The 22,971-nt window shown below is 43.2% G+C and overlaps 2 protein-coding genes across 2 annotated transcripts in view; both read right to left on the bottom strand.

The window, feature by feature from the left end:
- Positions 1-546: 546 nt before the first annotated feature.
- Positions 547-3,738, bottom strand: FBLL1 (fibrillarin like 1). Its single transcript, XM_034960924.3, has one exon. The coding sequence runs from the start codon at positions 1,689-1,691 to the stop codon at positions 672-674; it is 1,020 nt and encodes a 339-aa protein (XP_034816815.1). The 5' UTR covers positions 1,692-3,738; the 3' UTR covers positions 547-671.
- Positions 3,739-11,836: 8,098 nt separating this feature from the next.
- RARS1 (arginyl-tRNA synthetase 1) overlaps positions 11,837-22,971 on the bottom strand; it is a 33,137-nt gene continuing 22,002 nt past the window's right edge. Inside the window, exons 12-15 of the mRNA XM_003810913.4 lie at positions 20,688-20,793; positions 14,207-14,379; positions 13,065-13,312; positions 11,837-12,055 (exon numbers count right to left, since the gene is read on the bottom strand). Coding sequence (XP_003810961.1) covers positions 11,946-12,055; positions 13,065-13,312; positions 14,207-14,379; positions 20,688-20,793 — 637 coding nt within the window. The 3' untranslated portion in view covers positions 11,837-11,945. The remainder of the gene's footprint in view (positions 12,056-13,064; positions 13,313-14,206; positions 14,380-20,687; positions 20,794-22,971) is intronic.

Below are 22,971 nucleotides of genomic sequence, written 5' to 3'. Positions count from 1 at the left end.
CGTTTGGGCAAATAGTTTACCTTCAGAAGCCCTGTTGCTTCACATGTAATATGCAAGTGCTAACAAAGCCATCTCAGGGCTGGTGTGAGGAATAAATTTAACATTTATTTATTATTCACTTTAACAGTGAATGCAAAAGGGCTTAGTTGAAGAGTAAAATACTAAAAACCTATTCTGGTTAAGACTTTGGCTGTGAGTCAGATGATTGGTGTGTTTGACTATATTATTGTCCACCAATATTCAGTGTTTTTCCCCAGTCAGGCTTGGTCATGTGACTTGGCCAAATGTGAGCAGAAGTGCCCCATCAGTTCCAAGGGGACATTTAAAAGCTTTTATTAGCAATTCCCCAGCTCTCTTTCCTCTGCCCTAGGGATGGGGGGAGCATGTGTGAAAATGGGGCCCTGGGGAGTTGGAGACCTGAGTGATTAGAATGAGCACAGCTCCCAGGCTACTGCTGGATGGGCCCCTTATACCAGCCGGCCACTGGGATTTGGGGGTTGATTGTTACTGCAGCAAAACCTAGCCTGGCATCACCATACAGATAGGTGCCGTTTCTTTATGCAGTTTAATAGAAAAACAACAAAACAAAACACTCACAAAGAAAACACATAGAAAATAATAGCAAACACAACGCAGGCTTGGGGAGACGGCAGGCGAGCCTGAGCTGGGTGCTACTTGCTGCTGCTCTTGGGAAGAGGCCGGTAGACCCCAACCACCACAGCGTGGTCCCGCTCATAGGGCTCCAGGGTCAGCTGCTCTTGAGGCTTCAAGTTCTCCTGCTGCAACTTCCTCACCTCAGAAGCAAACACAGCCTCGGCGGATGCGGTGGAGTCGATGCAGTTGGCCTTGATGGAGATGAGAAAGTGGCCCCCATTGCGCAGGAAGGTGTGGGCGTTCAGGGCCACGATGCGGGACTGGTCCGGCTGGGCCACGTCGGCGAAGATCACGTCCACCATCCCGATGAGCATGCGGTACTTGAGCGGGTGCCGCGCGTCCTCCAGGACCGGAATGATGTTGGTGCGCTTCTTGGCCACGTTGACCAGATCGCGGCCGGCGCGGTGGGAGAACTCGACGGCGTAGACCAGGCCGTCTGGGCCAATGATGTCGGAGACATGGGAGACGGTGGTGCCCGACGCGGCGCCCAGGTACAGCACCTTGGACTTGGGCTTGATGTGGATCTGGTCCACCCCGCCCAGGATGGCCGCGGCCAGCTTGGAGCGGAACGGGTTCCACGTGCGGTACTCCTGCTTCACGCCGCCCTCGGTCACCGTGACGCGCCTCTCGCCGTACACAGACTGGCCCGGCACCATGTTCAGCGTGACCAGCGCGTCCTCCGCCCCGCGGTAGATGAAGACGCCCTCGTGCCGGTGCGGCTCCACCGACACCACCATGGCGCCCTTCCTGCGGCGGCTCTTGCTCTTGGCCACGCCGCCCCGCCGCTGTCCACCGCCGCCGCGATCCTTGCCGTCGCCGCCGCCGCCGCCGCGCCCCCGGCCCCGGCCGCCCCCGCCGAAGCCGCGCGCCCTCGCCCCGAAGCCGCCCTTGCCCCCCTGGCCGCCGCCGTCGCCCCCGCCGCCCTTGCCCGCGCCGCCGCCGCCGCCGCCGCCGCCTCGGCCCCCGCCCCAGCCGCCCCAGCCGCCGCCCCCGCGGCCGCCCCCACCGCCCCCGCGCGAGCTCGCCGCCGACTTCATGGCACGCACCGGGGCGGGTGCCGCGGGTTACCGGTGCCTCGGGGCGGGTGTCAGGGGGCTCCGGTGGCTCTGGGTGGTCGGCCCGGCGGTTGTCCGCGGGGTTAGCAGCGGAGGCGGGCGGCGGGCGGCGGGCGGCGGGCGGCGGGGGCGGAACCGGCTCTACCGCAGTGCCCGCATCCCGGAGCCGCCCCTTGACGCAGCGGCTGTGGCGCGATTGCATCACACCCGTCCCCGCGACCCTGCGGCCCGGAAGCCCCGCTTCCCAGCCCGCGTGCAGACGCAGCCTGCTCCTCTTCGCTCACCCTGCCCCTTCCCCATCTCCTGCCTTCCCAGGGACCCCTGGCACTTCCCTGGGCCACAAGGACGGGAGCGTCTCTGCTGCAGGAGAAGGGGAGGTAAGCATCAGCGTCGGTCCTGGCTGTGCCACCAGTTCTGGGACTATTGATCAGCAAGGAAGTGTTGTTGATTCTTCAGTGTGAATGGGGATACACAGAGAGCCAAAATGTCATGTTCATCCTCGAAGTCTAGTCTATGCTTCAAAATCACTCTCTCAATCTGCAGCATTTTCTTGAGGAAAGAAAGAAAGAAAAAGAGAAAAAGAAAGAGAGAGAAAGAAAAGAGAGAGAGGGAGAGGAGAAGAAAAGAAAAGAATAATTGGGCAGCACCAAGGGCAGCAACGAGAAGAAAAAAAAAGAACAGAAAGAAAATAAAAGAATAACTCGGCACCACCAATGGCCCCAAGGCCGCAACGCAGAGGCGTTAGGGTTTAGTCAGCACCAGGGACAGCGACAGCAGTTGGGGCCCCCGTTTTGGCGACTGCTGGGGGCTTTGGGAACCACACAAGAGCTGGGAAAAGTAGGATAGGTGGTGAAACAACTGGCCAGCCTCCCGTTAGTTGAAGTAAGTGTCTACTCCAGAGAGAGAGAGAGAGAGAGACAACGTGCACCTGAAGATCGGGGCATTTACTGAACACCTGGTATGTGCAGTATGACTTCTGTTCCATCCTGGACCACAGCTCTTCCCGTCTCATACTCATGGACGGCAGTGCCAGGTCTGATTTTCCCTGAGGACTGGAGTGTCTCCTTAATGGGGACCAGAGTTTTATACACTAGAATGTGAACAAGGGATCAGTGAGCAAAATGTATGATTCCTGAGGTTGAATGGTTCACATAAAATACTCTACTTAGAGGTTTCCATTCTTGCTATAAGTTGAATATTTTCCAAAATGATGAACTACACTTGGTGTCTGTGAGGGTTAATTTTATGTGTCAACTTTACTGGACCATGGGATGCCCAGATATTTGGTCAAATAGTATTCTGAGTGTTTCTGTGAGGGTGTTTTTAGATGAGATTAACATTTAAATTGGTATATTGAGTAAAGCTGATTGCCGTCTACGATGTGGCTGGGCCTCATCTAATCAGTTGAAGGCAGAAATAAAGCAAAATGCTGACCTTCCCCAAGGAAGAGAGAATTCTCCTGCCCAACGGCCTTTCAACTGGCACATCAGCTCTTTCTGCCTGACAACCTTTGGACCGGGACATTGGCCCTGCAGATTTTGGACCTGCTGGTCTCCACAATCACATGAGCCAATATATATCCTATATATACACACATATATATATCCTACAGGTCTGTGTCTTTGGAGAACCTTGAATAATAGAGATCCTGAGACAAAGCCTTGAGTCCAAGTGGTTTGTGAGGTGATCCCAGGAAGCACATGTTGGGGAGGCAAAAATGAGATAGAGAAGATAGAAAGGTTAAGAAAGAACTGGGCACAGTGCCTCACACCTGTAATCCCAGCACTTTGGGAGGCCAAGGTGGGAGGATTGATTGAGCCCACGAGTTCAAGACCAGTCCTAGCAAGATAGCAAGACCCTGTCTCTACAAAAATAAACAAGACTTAGCCAGGTGTCATGGTGTGTACCTGTAGTCACTGTAGTACCTGTAGTCACTGTAATACCTGTAGTACCTCAGCTACTGAGGAGGCTGAGCTGGAGGGGTCGCTTGAGCCTGGGAGATCAAGGCTCTAGTGAGCTGAACTCACACCACTACACTCTGGCTTAGGTGACAGAGGGAGACCCTGTCTCAAAAAAAAAAAAAAAAAAAAAAAAAAAAAAAGGTAGATTAATGAGTAGATGACCACAGTGGACAATGGGAGCTCAATTGCTCTGAGTATTCTGAGAAACTGTGTGGAAGGCATCTCAGAATTGTTCTACTGCAGGTTGGAGGCTGGGGCATTAATCCACTGTCTTAATTTGTTTCTATACCTGAGACTGGGTAATTTATAAAGAAAAGGGCTTTATTTTTTATTTTTTTATTCTAAGATAGGGTCTCACTCTGTCACCCAAGCTGAGTGCAGTGGCACAATCATGGCTATTGCAGCCTTGATCTCCCAGGCTCAAGCAATCCTCCCACCTCAGCCACCTGAGTAGTTGGGACTACAGGTGTGTGCCACCACACCAGGCTAAATTTTTATTCTTTATAGAGATGGAGCCTCACTATGTTGCCCAGGCTTGTCTCAAACTCCCGGACTCAAGCAGTTCTCCTGTTTCAGTCTCCTAAAGTGCTGGGATTACAGGTGTGAGCCACAGTGGTCAGCTGCCAGGTTTCTTTCTATATAGATATAAACCATCATGCCTGGCAAATTTTTTTTTTTTTTTTTTACTTTTTGTAGAGATGAGACCTCATTATGTTGCCCAAGCTGGTCTCCAACTCCTGGCCTCAAGCCATCCTCCTGCCTCAGCCTCCTGAGTTGCTGGAATTCTAGGCACAAGCCTCCACACTTGGCACCATGTATACTTTTGTTTACAATTGACTTGTTATTCCAGAAGATGTGCCCTATAGTAATGATCATAATTACATCTGTGACTAGGCCTCAGTAGTAGACATAGTGCACATCAATCATTCCCATAGACTTAAAAAATGCTTGAGGAATTTTGCTTATTTTCTCACAGAACCATTCCAACAAATTGCCCAAGGAGTAACTAGCCATGATTGACATGAAACCAGAGGTAATGCTCTATAACCCCATCTCCATTCTCATTATACTTTAAGCATCCATGCATGAAGAAACTTGTTTTCTCTAAGCCATGGTCCACCTCCAAAGGTGACTGACTCTAGGGATCTGATCTCCACCCCAGTGACAGGTGCAGCTACATTTGCTCAAGAGGAGTTGGGCTATGATGCAGTAACATAGAACTCCAAAATCTCAATGTATTAATACAACTATGTTTATTTCTTATGTTTTATGTCCACTGAGAGTCAGTGGGAGGTTTGCACCACACAGCCACTGAAGAACTCAGGCCCCAACATCTTGTGGCTGCAACAGGAGAAAAAAGAGGGCCTCCACTGTACCGCTGAAGAATAGAGTGCAGAGAACTCACAACCTTTTTGTATGTTTAGTCTGGACTTTGACACAATCATTTCTACTCACCACGGATTGCAGCCTTGATCTCCCAGGCTCAAGCAATTCTCCCACTTCAGCCTCCTGGCTGATGACTGGCCAAAGCCAGTCACATGCCCTGCCTAGCTGAAAGGCAGCTGAGAGATGTGGGTGCCATAATTGGGGAACAGTAAATGTTTTTACCTAGGTGTCTACTGCATAATGCCAGCTGGCACACCTGGATCAGTGTACCAAACACAAACACCTCAGGTGAAATTTACCGTTTGGCGTGCATATATTTAAATTTACTCATCAAGACAAAATATAATACCTCCTTCCTAACACATGACTAAAACTCAGAATCATAGTCAACTCCCAATAATATATCTAATATAGCTGGTTAATTAATTAGAAAAAGAGAATCTTCTCCCTTTTTCTAGCCTCTGGGCCTTGGAGAGTAGCTAAAATCCCTTATTTGGGATGTCATTATGTTTGGCCATTACCTCTGCTGGGGGACACTTCATCTCTTGGTGGCTCAGACTCTCACTCCATTCCCCACTGTAGAATTAGTGGCTACCATTCAGGAAATGCTCAAAAAGCTTAGCTGGCCTACTTTTGCAAAGGTCTTCTTTCCACAAGACACCTTAGAAATTCTCTGTAATTCTTCATTTTATAGAATAAGAATCTGAGATTTGGGCTGGGCGCAGTGGCTCATGCCTGTAATCCTAGCACTTTGGGAGGCTGAGGTGGGTGGATCACTTGAGCTCAGGAGTTCGAGACCAACCTGGAAAACATAGTGAGACCCCATCCCAATACATAAAAAAAAAATTCTGGCCGGGCGTGGTGGCTCACGCCTGTAATCCCAGCACTTTGGGAAGCCGAGGTGGGCGGATCACAAGGTCAGGAGATTGAGACCATCCTGGCTAACACGGTGAAACCCCTGTCTCTACTAAAAATACAAAAAAATTAGCTGGGCTTGGCGGCGTGCACCTGTAGTCCCAGCTGCTGGGGAGGGTGAGGCAGGAGAATGGTGTGAGCCTGGGAGGCGGAGCTTGCAGTGAGCCAAGATCGCGCCACTGCACTCCAGCCTGGGTGACAGAGTGAGACTCCATCTCAAAAAAAAAAAAAAAAAAAAATATATATATATATATATATATATACACACACACACACACACACACACAAGCTATCAAACTCCTACAATCTAAAATCCCCACAAAAATTACAGTGAGTTTAACTGTGCTCCCCTTCAATCCATTACATTTTATAAGCACCATGTATATTTATGTAATTAAGCTGGTATGAAAATGCAAAGCAAACCAAGCAACAAAACAAAGCAAAAAATTGTTTTACTTTAGATGACCCCATGTACTCTCATTAACCAGTGAAATTTCTATAATGTGACCAAGTATTTTTTTGATTTGTACAAATGTATGGGGTACATGAGAAGTTTTGTGACATGTATAAGGCACAGTGATCAAGTCGGTATTTAAAGTATCCATCATGGGAGTACAGTACGTTTTTATTAAGTATCATCACCCTGCTCAGCTATCAAGCATTGAATTTGTTCCTCCTATCTTACTGTATGTTTGTACCTTTTTCTTTCCCTTTTTTTTTGAGATGGAGTCTCCCTCTGTCACCCAGGCTGGAGTGCAGTGGTGTGATTTCAGCTCACTGCAACCTCCTCCTCCCAAGTTCAAGTGATTCTTGTGCCTCAGGCTCCATAAGTAGCTGGGATTACGGGCACATGCCACCATGCCTGGCTTTGTATGTGTGTGTGTGTGTTTTCAGGAGAGACGGGGTTTTGCCATGTTGTCCAGGCTGGTCTCGAACTCCTGACCTCAGGTGATCTGCCCATCTCAGCCTCCCAAAGTGCTGGGATTACAGGTGTGAGCCACCTCACCAGGCCTGTATGTTTGTACCTTTTAACCCACTTCTCTTCATCTTCCCTCCTGCCCCCATTCACCCTTGCCAGTCTCTGTTATCTGTTTTTCCACTCTCTACCTCCATGTGATCAAATTTTTTAGCTTCCAGCCAGGTGCGGTGGCTCACGCCTGTAATCTCAGCAGTTTGGGAGGCTGAAGCAGGTGATCACTTGAGCCCAGGAGTTCAAGACCAGCCTGGGCAACATGGCAAAACCCCATCTCTACCAAAAATACGAAAATTAACCAGGCATGGTGGCATATGCCTGTAGCCCCAGCTACTCAGGAGGCTGAGGTGGGAGGATCGCTTGAGCCCGAGAGGTGGAGGTTGCAGTGAGCTGTGATGATCATGCCACTGCACTCCAGCCTGGGCAACAGAGCTAGACCCTGTTTCAAAAAAAAAAATTGTTTTTTAGCTCCCACATATAAGTGAGAACATGTGATATTTGCCTGTTTGTGCCTGGCTCATTGCACTTAAGATAATTACCTCCATCAACTGAATATTATTTAGCCGGTTTTCTAGAAAGGTTAATACTGGCCATTTTGGGCTGACATTGGCCAAGAAGCAAAGTCAAAAATGATGAGAAAATTAGCATAGAATTGTAGATGCATATTAACCTCTCTGTACCATTTATGCCCTAGTTTAAATCTGCTTTTAAAATTTATTTGAATAAGTGTGGGCTGGGTGCAGTGCGGTGGTTCACGCCTGTAATCTCAGCACTTTGGGAGGCTGAGGTGGGCAGATCACTTGAGGTCAGGAGTTCAAGACCAGCCTGGCCAACGTGGTGAAACCCTGTCTCTACAATACAAAAATTAGTTGGGCATACTCACTTTTGTCACCCAGGCTAGGGTGCACCGGCATGATCACGGCTCACTGTGACCTCTGCCTCCCAGGCTCAAGCAATCCTCCCACCTTAGCCTCCAGAGTAGCTGGGACTACAGGCATCTTGAATAGGTAGATGTGGCAAGAGTGGACAACTTTGTTTCTGATCTATTGAGATGTTCATGTGGGGTATTTATTTCCCTCTTCAGTTTATTAATATGCAGTTGCCTTTTAAGAAAAAAGTTAAAAACAAAAAATGCATTACTATTGATTTTTATACTTCTACATACTTGATTTTATAATCTTTTACACTTTTAAAATATATTTTGTACTATGTACTTACCTTTACTGGTGTTGTGTGATTTTGTTAGTCTAGGGTCCTTACATTTCAACATTTAGCATTTCTTGTAACGATGGTCTTCTAGTGACAAACTTTTTGTTTATTGGGAAACATCTTAATACCACTTTCCTTTCTGAAGAATAGCTTTGCTGAATATAGAGGTCTTGATTGACAGTTTCCCCCCCTTTTGGCACTTTAAATGTCATTCCACTGGCCCTGTGAAGTGCCAGTGGAAGGTAGGACTGGCACTAGAATTCTCAGTGGGGGGGGTGGGATTGGGGAGAGTAACTGAATTCCAGCAAACCAGATTATCTTTGGATGACGGAAGTCTTCAGGCAGCCCTGTGTTTGGAAAAGCACTGAGTAGAGACCTAGGTAATGGATCTTAGGTCAGCAAACAGGTCCCTGTAAATTAAAGAATGGAATGAGGAGAATTTATATTTACGTGGAGACACTGGTCCATACCAAGTCAAACGTTTTCTGACCAACTTAATTTTCCTCATTCCTCACACTATGGTGTTTAATCAATTTTGGGATGTACATTTGAACATTTCTGAAATTGCGATGCATCTCACAGTCATTATCAGTCAGATGACGGTTGTGACGTAGTCATCACCGCCTTCACATGAATATCAGGACTCAGATAATAATCCTGGGAACTATAGTGGAACATCAAAACGCTGCATCATCAATGTTTTTGGTAGCATAGAGGACGATATTGTCTAGAAAAGACAGATGTTAATGGCTGCATCAAAAAGTGTCTCAAAAGTGTGGGACTCTGAAGTTTTAGGAGTATTTTAACCAATTTAGTTCAGTTGTATTTTCCTGTGCTAAGTTTGTACATAAGTGATACATGACACAAACAAAAGTCTAAAAGACTCTTTTCAGTATGAAAATTCTAACTTACAAAAGTTCTATCAGTTTAAAAGTTTGTCAAAATTTTTTAGTAGTGCAAAACAATAGTATCTTGCAATCTATAGTGTTTAGAGCTATTGATATATAGTATTGTAATTTCCTAGAATGCAGTAAATAAGCTTGAGGTCACAGAAAGATCATCCCATTTGTTAGGATAAATGAGTGAACATCTGAAAATTGTGTTTTTCTCCTTTTCTTTTTTTTTTTTTTTTGAGATGGAGTCTTGCTCTGTCCCCCAGGCTGGAGTGCAGTGGTGCTGTCTCAGCTCACTGCAACCTCCATCTCCTGGGTTCAAGCAAGCGATCCTCCTGCCTCAGCCACCCGAGTGGCTGGGACTACAGGTGTGTGCCACCACGCCCAGCTAATTTTTGTATTTTTAGTAGAGATGGGGTTTCATCACGTTGGCCAGGATGGTCTTGATTTTTTGACCTCGTGATCCGCCCGCCTCAGCCTCCCAAAGTGCTGGGATTACAGGCGTGAGCCACCACGCCTGGCAAAAATTGTGTTTTGTCTATTAACCAATAAAAAATTATTTTGACTTTTTTTAGAGGTCAAATGAAGGCAAATTTGAGGGTCACAAAGGCCCACAGACTTACATGAGATTAAGGATTATCTGAAGTCAAACTGGCTTTGCTTTTCCAAAGGCTAGCACATTAAAAACAGGCTAATCAGCACAACCGTAGTCATAGCTACTACAGACTCAGGCAGGAGGATCACTTGAGCCCATGAGTTCAAGGTTACAGTGAATGGCCAGGCACAGTGGCTCACACCTGTAATCCCAGCACTTTGGGAGCCTGAGCCAGGCAGATCACCTGGAGGTCAGGAGTTCGAGACCAGCCTGGCCAAAATGGTGAAACCCTGTCTCTACTACAAATACAAAAAATTAGCAGGGTATGGTGGTGCATGCCTGCAGTCCCAGCTACTTGAGAGGCTGAGGCATGAGAATTGTTTGAACCCGGGAGATGGAGGTTGCAGTGAGCCGAGATCGCACCACTGCACTCCAGCCTGGGTGACAGAGTGAGACTCTGTCTCACACACACAAAAAAAGTTACAGTGAACTACAATGGCACCATTGCACTCCAGCCTGGAAAACAGAAGAGGACCTCGTCTCTATAAACAAAAACAGGAGAATCAGAACTATACTATTCCTAAGGAAAGGTTTCTGATATTATCTGTATTATTAAATGGTATTTATATATCTATAAACTATGGTAAGACAGTGTTTTAAAGATATAGTTATGGCCTGGGGTATCCGAGATGATGTTCCAGTATACGAACTTATCATGACCTTTGGTTAATTTAACATACTCCTGTAGTCTTTCATTATTTTCTCCTCCACCTCACTGAATCCTGTTTTTTTTCTTTTTTCTTTTTTTTGAGACGGAGTCTTGCTTTGTCTCCCAGGCTGGAGTGCAATGGTGCGATATCGGCTCATCGCAATCTCTGACTCCTGGGTTCAAGCAATTCTCTTGCCTCAGTCTCCTCAGTGGCTGGGATTACAGGCGCCCGCCACTACGTCTGGCTATTTTTTGTATTTTTAGTAGAGACAGGGTTTCCCCATGTTGGTCAGGCTGGTCTCGAACTCCCAACCTCAGGTGATCTGCCCACCCCGGCCTCCCAAAGTGCTGCGATTACAGGCGTGAGCCACCATGCCCGGCTGAATCTTGTTTTTAATTCCTAAAGTCTCCTGAGTCTTCGGACCCAAGGGCTCAGTAGTCTAGGTGAACTGTCTTTGCAGTTAGTAGAGTGAGAGGAAACTGCTTAGCCTCCCCATGTTTGTTGGAGGGAGCAGCGATCTAATGTGGACATGTTAGACTTATACATACCAGTTTGTGAATGGAAGCTATTATTATAGCTCATTAAGATCCTCTCTAAGGTTCCTCTAAGCTTGGAGACTTTTAGAAACAGCATGGTATGATACAATTCATGCTCATTAAACATTCATTTTTCTATTGTGTTGGCTTTACATGGAATCTCATTTCAGTTTTGTGTTGGCAGACTCCATTAACTGCTGACTCAATAATCAGTGTGCGGAGCTGTACCCTAAAACCTCTCGCTGCCACTGCCAAACTCCATATTCTGTGCTGCTACAAAGATTCCAATTTCATGAAATGAGACAATATGCCCTGCCCGGGGGATGAATTGTGACTGGTCTAGGGAAATCACAGCAATCCTCTTCTTAGCTTGGACATTCACTCTAGGTTTCTACCTTCCTTTGCAACTGGGATTGGCATCTGGCCAATGAGATGTTAAGAGTTAATCTTGAGCTTCAGGAAAATTGCCAGTCTACATTTCCTTGCCCCCTTCCCCCGAACCCAAGTCTGTTATATTGCCAATGTCACCTTTTCTTAAAATGGAAATAGCCTGAATTTGGGATTTTAAACATGCACGGGTGTGAATCTTAATTTTGTTCCTGAGGATTCCAGGGCAAGTTACTTATCTCTGTGCAGTCTCAAGTTTTGTTACTTGTAAAACAGGGTAAGTATCTCTCACAGAACAATGAAATGAGACATGAATGGGACAATGAAGAGGCGTAAATTCTTGGGGCCCTTTCAGGGTCAACAAATGGGATTCCTTATCTAATTAAAATTAATAAACCACATTCCTGCAAAGTCAATACACTCTCATTGTGGTGCATAAATCCTGTTATTTCATGGCCTCCACTAAGTCATTTTGGTTTAATGCTCAGCAAGATATAAGCATATTTGTGGAAGTGATTTTTTTCTTTTTAGAATTCTAGCTGTTAAAGAACCACATTTTGCCTGGTTGACAAATTTTCTTTACTTATGCTTGTGTCCACATGATTGTAAAAAAGCAAACAGTGCCAATGGCCACTTTGGTAAAAACACACAGTGTTCAAACCTATGAAGGATTACATCCTTTGGACAGGTTTTATTCCCAGGATATCAAACCCCTTGGCCATGACAGCAGCTACTGCTTCACATAGCAGCATACGCCACATGTTCACCTTCAATATTTTTCCTGAAAAGACAGAAAAAAGTTGTTAATTAACTTGTTTTCCTTTTTGAAAATCATTATTAAAGAATCTATGTTACTTGCAAATTTTAGTTAGAAGTGCATAGTCCAACTCACAGATGTTTTTGGGTTTTAACTAGAATCTTCTTTACCTTAAACTATGAAGACAAACAATTTAAAAAATAAAGGCATTTCTGTTAAGAAATGTGTTTTTAACTATTAAGAGATATAAGGTCTGCAATGATGAGAACAGTAAATTTTACCTTTCTTTTAAAAAATTTTCCTAGTCCTCACGGTCTGAAATAACTATAAACCTCATTATCACAGTGGTGATTTTTTTCCCTAATAAAGTTTCAGTCCTCAGGCATGACTTTAACAAATGCCTACTTGCCTTATAATACATTAATTCTGGCTACTTCATTAACTATGTAATATGACAGAGGGCAGAGAGCCTAAGGTAAGAAAAGATAACAATTGTTTTCCAAGAAGTTTCCATTATCAAAAACACCCAAAGATTCCTCCTGGGACCCACAAACACATTGTGTTTGTTGGAAAAATCCTACTCTCAGTCATCTTCCGATTGTTTTCTTTGGAGTCCTAAGGTTCCATCTCATGTGCCTAATTGTAGAAAAGTAGACTAATTGGGCAGAGTTCCATTTCTGGTTTAAAGTGCTACTTCACATTTTGTCTTTTATATATGATATGGTTCACTGTGCAACTGTTAGGGAAAAAGTGGAAGTTTCCATGAATAAAATAAATCTGAAAACCACTCCCACACAATTCAAATGCTTTAATGGCACCCCATCCCTAATATGGCTACTAAATGAGACACTTGGAGCTGGGTGCAGTGGCTCACACGTGTATAAGTCCAGCCATTCGGGAGGCTCAAGTGGGAGAATCACTTGAGGCCAGAAGTTTGAGGCTTCAGTGACCTATGATTTCCCCACTGTACTCCAGCCCAAGGGACAGAGCAAGATCCGTGTCTCTCACTAAACAAAAAAAAAAGGACACTCACCAGTCTGTCTATCTTTCTCCACACAGTAGCAGCTATCATAGAACTCTGTGAAAGTAGTTGCCAGCTCATATATATAATCACAGAGAGTGTGGAGAAATAAGTCATCTAAAATCTTTTGCAGAATCTCAGGGAACCGTAAAATGCACCGGCCTAGTTTCCATTCCTTCTCATGATCCAAAAGAATCTTGGTTTCTCGAGCAGCTTTTTGGAGCATTTCTTCATCAATATTGGCCAGACGTGCAATAGACCTTAAAAAAAACAAAAAAATCATCAGGCAATCACCACTGTTCCCTTTTTTTAGGCACACTCATTCTCCACTCGAAAATATGGACTGATAAGTGATTCACGTAAATCAGAAATTATCACCGATTAAAAAGAAGTTCCTATAAAATGAAGTATTTTATTATACGATATACTATTAAGCAAAACTAATAACCTGATCTAAAGCATTTCATAATACTAAAAATGGAAATATAATTCTTTTAGGGGATCAGCTGACACTTTCTAGGTATTTAAACATAGAGCATCTAGAAGAGTATCGGCAAGTGCAGTTAAGGCCAGGTTTAGGGATTCTGGGATAACTTGCAATACTAAAAGAGGACATATTTCCAAAGATGCTTATAGGCAGAAAAATAAATCTGAAAAGAACACTTTAGGCTGAGCGTGATGGCTCATGCCTGTAATCCCAGCACTTTGGGAGGCCAAGGCGGGTGAATCACTTGAGGTCCGGAGTTCCAGACCTGCCTGGCCAACATGGTGAAACCTCGTCTCCACTAAAAATACAAAATTTAGCTGGGCATGGTGGTGAGTGCCTGTAATCCCTCCTACTGGGGAGGCTGAGGCAGGAGAATCACTTGAACCCGGGAGGTGGAGGTTGCAGTGAGCCGAGATCGCGCCATTGCACTCCAGCGTGGGCAACAGAGTGAGACTCCGTCTCAAAAATAAACAAACAAAAAAAAACACTTTAGAAGTCAGGTGTAATGGTGGTATGTCAGTAATCCTAGCTACTCAGGAGGCTGAGGTGGGAGGATCATTTGAGCCCAAGACCCCGTCTCATTTAAAAAAAAAAAAAGAAAATATTTTTGAGTAACTAAATATGCTTTCATTTGATTCACAATAAAACAATGCCTACCCACAATTACCTGATTCTAGTGAAGGCATACAACAAGTAAGCAGCTGTATTTCCTCTGTCATCTAGCATTTTGTCAAAGGAGAAGATGTAGTCATTCAACCGGTTATGGGAAAGGTCAGCATATTTGATGCACCCATATGCAACGGATGTCTGAGCAGCATTCAATTCCTCTGCAGTTAAGACCTTTGGGAAAAACAAAACAGTATTTCATAGCTTACTGACTGCTGCTTCTGCCCTGGTGTCTCATAGGCATAAGACTGGGGTAGGGAATATCTAATGGTATTGTTTTACCAATAAACTTTAATAAACACTGACACTGAGGCAGAAGGACATGGGCCAATGTAAAAACAAAATAATGAAAATATAAAATGCGTTATGCACAATGAAGAATGTTTCTATGAGAAACTGAATTTGTAAAATGTAAAATGTCAGCATGAACACCTTTTTCCAGTGTATTCAGTAGATATGAAACCAGAAGCATCAATTATTAGTTTATATCCACTTCATACTATGAACATTGTGAGGTTATAGGAAACAGAGTAACACCAAAAAATACAAACAAAAAGTTAGCGTTAAATAATTAATTGAAATCAAGGGTGTATTAAGAGTAGATAAAAGAACCCATTCACTGTTTTCCTAATATTTGCTCAAGTATTCTAAAGCATTATTAGGCCACAAGTAAGTAATTAAGGATTTTTGCTTCTGGCCATGACAGAATACCGCAGCAGACTAACCATTCTACCAAAAGCAACTATTTAAAAGCTGGGTTAAACATATGAAACAACTGGTTGAAGTCACTAGAGAGCATCAACACAAGCTAAGTTGAAGGGACTATAGTTCTTAGAAGAATGAAAACATTGGGAAGGAGTCCATAATCACTTGGCTTTTTCCCCAAGGGCATTTTTCAAATCACTACATAGTGGACAAAGGGGACAGAACCCAAGCAGAAAGAAGTGGTCTTGTTGAGGTGAGAAGACAAGAGTTTAGAGTATGGGGCTGCCAAAGAAGCAAGGACACAATCCCCAAAAAGAAGGAGCCACAGAGGAGTCAAAGACTCTGTGAACACATTTCTTTCAAATGTCATATGGCTGGCATGCACAAGGCAAGACTCCAAAAAATCTATCAGGAAAGAGCAAATGGTAATTAAAGAGCTGAGCAGTGATTTCAGCAGCTGTGTGACACTAGGCAGTTGTGCAGCGGCAAAATGGAAGGGCATTAGCACACACGCAATTGAAGTATGGCCAGAGGGCCATATTTCAGGAGTAAGGACCTCACTCTGGTCATAAAGGTAAAATTTAAATAGTTCAGCCCTAAAGAAGCATAAGGCCAATACAAACAGGGTCAAGATAATCAGCTGGTATGCTGTCGGCTAGAAGAAAACGTAACGGTCTCTGGAGGGAAATAACCTCAGCCAGAATCTTTATAATTTTCTCTTCATAATGCCGAGCACCCAACAACAAATAAATCTTTCTAAAAAAGCAAGATGAGCCATGCCTGTAATGCTCATGCCTGTAATTGGCTCATGCCTGTAATGCAGCTACTTGGGAGTCTGAGGTGGAAGGATCACTTGAGGCCAGGAGTTTCAAACCAGCCTGGACAACATAGACCCCTATCTCTTGGGGGGTGGAAAAAGATAAAAGAGCAAGATGAAATAACTAAATACTAAGGAGGGGGACTACAAGGAGTCCCCCTTGTAGTTTTCTTTCAGCATTTTTAGAGATGACATTCCACAGAACTGGAGAGGACCAGAGGGGCTGGGGGAGGAAATAAATAAAAATTATACTCCATTGTCTTCCAGCTACCATAGTTTCCTTTGAAAATCAGTTGTAAGTTTCATTGTTTCTCCTTTGAAAGTATGTATCTTTTTCTCAGACTTTTTTTAGTATTTTTCTTAGGGCTAGGAGAGAATCAAGACAACAGAAACAAAAGAAAAAAGATAATAGCAACTTTAAAATCTGAAATTGTTTAAGATGAAGCTACTTAAAAAATACTTATTAATGACAAAGGGGGAAAATACTAACTTTACAGGGGAGAAAACTGATACTATCACCTTACCAAAGAGATCAAAATTATTATTATTAATTATGAAGCTTACAATATCATGTGCCTCCTGATATGAACTGATAAGAACTCTACATCTATTCTTGTAAGACTGTATAACCTGGAAACAGAGTACAACTTATAAGACTTATAAGACTGTATAACCTGGAAACAGAATTAACAGAACAGGAGCCAATATCAGACAAATCCAACTAAGTGATATTCCAAAAAAACTAACTGACCAGCAGACTTCAGAAGTGTTGAGGTCATGAAAGTCAAAGACAGACCAAGGAACTAACTGCCCAGATTAAAGAGAAGGAGACATGATAACTAAATGTAACATGTTATCCTGGACTGGATCTTAGACTAGAAAAAGGTCATTAGCGAGACCAACTGTGCAACCAGAATAAGGACTACAGATTAGTTAATGGTATTGTATCAATGTTAATTTCCTGATTTTGATAATCATACTATATAGCTATGAAAGATATTAGTATCTGGGGATACTAAATGAAAGATACAAAATTCTTTGGACTATCTTGCAACTTTTTTAGTCTAAAACCATTTTAAAATGTTTAAAGAAAACTATGATTAACATGTTCAAAAAATTAAAAGGAAAACAGTAAGAAAACTGGAAGAAAAGGTGAAAAATTTCAAGAAATACCTTAAACATAGAATACCAAATTATTATCTGAAGTAGAAAATATTCAAAATAAAGCAAAAAAAAAAAAAATGAATTAGAGCATAAGAAACACGTGAGATACAAAGTTCTAACATATGTACTTGGAGTACCAAAAATAACAGAATGAGGAAAAGTAGTAGCATTTGAAGAGATAGGGCCAAGAATTCTCCTCACCTGATGAAAGAACTCAACCCACAGATTTAGGAAGTTTGGCAGCCCCCAAAGGGTAAAAACAAAAATCACTCCCCAAACCACACTTAGGCATTTCTTAGTCAAAGTACTAAAAATAAAGCCTAAGAAAAATACTAAAAAAAGTCTGAGAAAAAGATACATACTTTCAAAGGAGAAACAATGAAACTTACAACTGATTTTCAAAGGAAACTATGGTAGCTGGAAGACAATGGAGTATAATTTTTATTTATTTCCTCCCCCAGCCCCACTGGTCCTCTCCAGTTCTGTGGAATGTCATCTCTAAAAATGCTGAAAGAAAACAGCTGCCAAACTAGAATTCTTACCCAATAAAAACATTGTGCAAAACTGAAGGCATAATAAAGACATTTTTGGACAAATAAAAATTCTGAAAGAATCTGTCACCCCAGCAGACCTGTGCTAAAAAAATAAAGACCTTCAGATTGTGGAAAAATAATCCCAGGTGGAATCAAAAAACTGCAGGAAAGGGCGAAAATATATAGATAAATGTAAGTACTGATTGTCTAATGCAAAATAATAATAATAATAATGATAAATGGGCAAAAGAGTGAACAGACTCTTCACAAGATAAGATTATCTAGATGACCAATAAGCCTAAGAAAAGGCAGTCAGGCCAGGCACAGTGGCTCATGCCTGTAATCCCAGCACTTTGAGAGCCTGAGGCAGGCAGATTGCTGAGTCCAGGGATTGAGACCCACCTGGCCAACATGGTGAAACCTCATCTCTAAAAACAATACAAAAATTAGCTTGGTGTGTTGGCATGTGCCTGTAGTCCCAGCTAGTCAGGAGGCCGAGGCAGGAGAATTGCTTGAACCCGGGAGACGGAGGTTGCAGTGAGCCAAGATTGTGCCACTGTACTCCAGCCTGGGTGACAGAGTGAAATTCTGTCTTAAGAAAGAAAGAAAGAGGCCGGGCACGGTGGCAGGGCAGATCACGAGGTCACGAGATTGAGACCATCCTGGCTAACACGGTGAAATCCCGTCTCTACTAAAAAAAAAATACAGAAAATTAGCCGGGCGTGATGGCGGGCGCCTGTAGTCCCACCTACTCGGGAGGCTGAGGCAGGAGAATGGCGTGAACACGGGAGGCGGAGCTTGCAGTGAGCCAAGATCGCGCCACTGCACTCCAGCCTGGGCAACAGAGCGAGACTCCGTCTCAAAAAAAAAAAAAAAAAGGAAAGAAAGAAAGAAAAGAAAGAAAAATAAAGGTAGTCAATATCATCAATATCATTATTCATCAGAGGAATGAAAATTTTAACCACAATAAGTCACTATGCGCTCACCAGAAAAGCTAAAATAAAAAACACTTGACTAAACCAATTGTCAAGGTTAATATGTCAACTTGACTGGACTGAAGGATACGAAGTATTGATCCTGGGTGTGTCTGTGAGAGTGTTGCCAAAGGAGATTAACATTTCAGTCAGTGGTCTGGGAAAGGCAGACCCACCCTTAATGGGGTGGGCAGCATCTAATCAGCTGCCAGTGAATATAAAGCAGGGAGAAAAACGTGAAGAGAAGAGACTGGCCTAGCCTCTCGGCCTACATCTTTCTCCCGTGCTGGATGCTTCCTGCCCTCGAATATCTGACTCCAGGTTCTTCAGTTTTGGGACTCAGACTGGCTCTCCTTGCTCTTCAGCTTGCAGACAGCCTATTGTGGGACCTTGTTATCGTGTAAGTTAATACTTAATAAACATCCCTTTATATGTATCTATCCTATTAGTTCTGTCCCTCTAGAGAACCCTGACTAATACACCAATGTTGGTAAACATATGGTGCAATGAAACTCTCATATGTTAGCAGTGGGAGTATACAACGGTCACCACTTTCTCCTTGGCAATTTTTAATAAAGTTAAGCATAAGCCAACCCTACAACCCAGCAATGCCATTCCTAGATATATATCCGAAAGAAAAAGCACGTGTACATCTAAAAGGGCTTGAACAACAATGTTCAAAATAGCTTTGTATTCAGAACAGCCAACAACTGGAAATAATCCTAATGTCCATCAATAGGAGAATGGATAAACAAAATGTGGCACCTTCATATATCAGAATATCATGCAGCAATAAAAACAAATGAACTACAGCTGGGTGTGGTGGCTTATGCCTGTAATCCTAGCACTTTGGGACGGCAAGGTGAGTGAATCGCTTGAGCCCAGGAGTTCCAGCCTCGGCAACATGGCAAAACCCCATCTCTACAAAAAATACAAAAATTAGCCGGGTATGGCAGTGGGTGCCTATAGTGCCAGCTACCCGGGAGGCTGAGGTAGAAGGATCACTTGAGCCCAGGAGGTCGAGATGCGGTGAGCCATGATCTTGCCACTGCACTCCAGCCTGAGCGACAGAGTGAGACTCTGTCTCAAAAACAAAACAAAACCAAAAACATATGAACTACTGATGCACATGGAAAAGGGCACATACTATGTGATTTCATTTATATGAAATGCCAGAATAAGCAAAAGTGATTTATGGTGATAGGAAAATCTCTGGGGTGATGGAAATATATCTTGATTGGTGTTCTAAGGCATATATATGTAAAAATTCATTAAGCTGTGCATTTTACTATGCACAATTAAAATTAACTTAAAAAATTACTAGCTGGAGTGGTTAAAAAGAGTTAAAGCAATTTTTGTCATCAGGCAGACTAACAAACAGCTAGATGAATGAACTTACCACTTTTCATCTGACTGTGCCAGATGTGCCTAGACCAGTGATTTAGCTGGATCATGGGGGCAGATTCCTTATGGCTTGGTGCTGTCTTGGTGATAGTGAGTTGTTGTGAGATCTGGTCATTTAAGTGTGTGGCACCTTCTCCCCCTACTCTCTCTCTCTTGCTCCTGCTTTAGCCATGTGAAGTGCCTGCTCCCCCTTCATCTTCCCCCATGAATAAAAGTTCCCTGAGGCCTTCCCAGAAGCCAACTGATGTTGGTGCCATGCTCCTACAGCCAGAAGAACCATAAGCCAATTAAACCTCTTTTATAAATTACCCAGTCTCAGGTATGCAGGACCTCTCCTCTACTGCTCTAAACTTAAAAAAAAAAAAAAAAAAAAATTTTTTTCTTGTTGACTTTTCAATTCCTCCAAATTCCACACAAACTGAACCATAGTCTTTTCTAAGGGTGCTATGAAAGGCCATCATGTTGCCTGCTCTGAAGGTTCATCAATGGCCTTGGGTGGCAAGAACTGACTGCTATGACCACTCTACAAATGCTCCCAAGAAGGAGCATGGCACATGTAGACTCTGATGTGAGCTGACGAATCAAACCCCTTCAGTCTGCAATATTCTCCCATCATTGGGAACTGCTGTTAAGCAGCATGGATACTAAGCTACATTAACAAAGGAGGAAAAAGCCAAGGTCTTTTTTAATTGCCAAGAACTATATTTTCTAAATAAATGCTCAGCAATTCACAAAATAAACTTACTGTGCAATAAAGTCAGAGCAATATAAGCCTTGTCCTAGGTGGGACGGACTCCTCACACTTCTCCTCAGTTCTCTCAATAAAAACAAAAATGAAAAATCACAATGCTTGATACACATTATGCCAATAAGGCTTTGAATTACCTTGTCTCTTTCTTTTTCCTTCAACTTGTCCATGGATCGTTTTAGTCCTTCTCCCAGAAGATCCATGAGGCGCACTGTTTCACCCGAACGTGTTTTAAACTTTTTCCTAAAAAATGTAAAACCCCCAATCAGATTTTGAAACAGACTTTTCAACTTAGAAATCTTTGAAAATGAAGGTTTGAGAGACCTGACCACAAACTGCAACGTATGTTTTAAATCTCTAAGGTACATGTTGCCCCCGAGAACTATTAAGACAGGGTTGATGCCAATGGTAACAATGCCTTATGCCAGTCATCAAGCAAGGAGAGTACTACATGAAACACTGTGCTTTCAAGTGTCTTTCATCTCTAGCCCTCAACTCAAAGCATCCTATGCTCTAGCCCTCAAAAGCACTCTCTACATACTTACCTTTAATAAGTTTCCTAACAGAGAAAGAAGATATTTGTTAATTTGTTTGCTTTCTTGGAATACGAAGTTTGGCTCAGATGTTTCACCTTTTTAGAAAAATTACTAATCAAAATATATGTTTCTAGAATTGTTGAGAAAGTCAGCAAATTCTTTGACAAAATCTCACTTGAATTTCTCTGTATACTAATTCCTCTTGTTCAGTGGTAACCAAGCCTTGATTCATACCAGAATCGCCTGGCAAGGTTTAAGAAAGATGCTTGAGCAGCCAGTTGCTTGCTTGCTTCATTCACTCATTTATTTATTTTTAGAGACAGGGTCTTGCTCTGTCACCCAGGCTGGAGTGAAGTAGTATGACCACAGCTCACTGTAACCTTGAACTCCTGGGCTTAAGTAATCCTTCTACCTTACCCTCCCAAGTAGCTAATTCTATAGGTGCGAGCCACCACACCTGGTTAATTTTTTAATTTTTATAGAGATGGTGTCTCTCACTATGTTGCCCAGGCTCCTATCAAACTCCTGATCTCAAGTGATCCTCCCACCTCAGCCTCCCAAAGTGTTGGAATTATAGGCCGGAGACGCTGCACCTGGCCCAGTTCCTTTAAAAAAAAAGAAATAGAGAAAAAACCTCAGGATGCTAGGGCCCCGTTCAGATCTACTGCAATCAGAATAACTACGGATATGGCAAAAGCACTAATAAGCATTGCCCTGGGCAGTCGCTGTTAAAAAGCATTTTGAGAAAACTGAATTTTACGTATTAAACAAAAAAGTTTACATAACACCAAGGATATAATATCATTTTCCTTTTTTTGGTGGGGGGGGGGGGTGTTTAAAAAATCCCTCAAACATAACAATGAAGCATGCTTTTCTAACACAAAGAGTATCAAAATGAATGTGCTACTTTCTGTTAAAGTTTTATTTCCAGAGCTTGCCCAAGCAAGAATCTACTTGCCCTGTAAAATTCTGCTTATACAGAATTAAAACTCCTTTATTATCCCACAAATACATTATATATTTCCATAGCTTTCTTTAGCCCATACACTTCTTAAGTGTTCAACTTTCAAATCTCTGATAAAATGAAACTCATCATGAAGACCAGTCAAAATGCTAAAGGAAACCTTCCTTAATCTTTCTACTTTGCAATTACTGTTCCTTTCAGTTACTCCCTACCTGTGCCTGCCTTCAATTTTTGTTTTTGTGTTCGTCTATTCTGACTAGTGGCTCTACAATGAGGGATGCGTATCTGAATACTGAGAGCTTTAAAAAAAACACAGATGCCTAATACCCCCTTTAGACCTAATAAGTCAGTAACTCCCACAGTGGGGCTTCCATGTGTATTTTCACAAGCTCCACAGGAAACTGCTCTGCTCTAGATGATAGCCTCTTTCAGAGAGGAGCTCATGTTCTGTGTACCTGCGTATACACATTGTGGAGCATCCAACCAACACCATGCACAGCACATCCTCAATAAACAGATGTACAAGGAATAGCAGGAAGATGATGAAATTAAAAAAAATTATCATTCAAAAAATTAAAACAGAAAATGTCATTTAAAAATAGCGGAATCTGTGAGCATTAAAAAAAACAAACCTTTTTCTTAAGTCCCATCCCCCTCTGTGAGAATTTTTTTTTTGAGACGGAGTCTTGCTCTGTCGCCCAGGCTGGAGTGCAGTAGCACAATCTCAGCTCACTGCAAGCTCCGCCTCCCGGGTTTACACCATTCTCCTGCCTCAGCCTCCCGAGTAGCTGGGACTACAGGCGCCCGCCACCACGCCCAGCTAATTTTTGTACTTTTAGTAGAGACGGGGTTTCACCATGTTGGCCAGGCTGGTCTCAAATCCTCACCTCGTGATCCACCTGCCTCGGCCTCCCAAAGTGC

Source organism: Pan paniscus, chromosome 4 (assembly GCF_029289425.2).
Source record: "Pan paniscus chromosome 4, NHGRI_mPanPan1-v2.0_pri, whole genome shotgun sequence".
NCBI lineage: Eukaryota > Metazoa > Chordata > Mammalia > Primates > Hominidae > Pan > Pan paniscus.
Note: the sequence above shows the minus strand (reverse complement) of the source record. Positions and strands in the feature narration are given on the sequence as shown.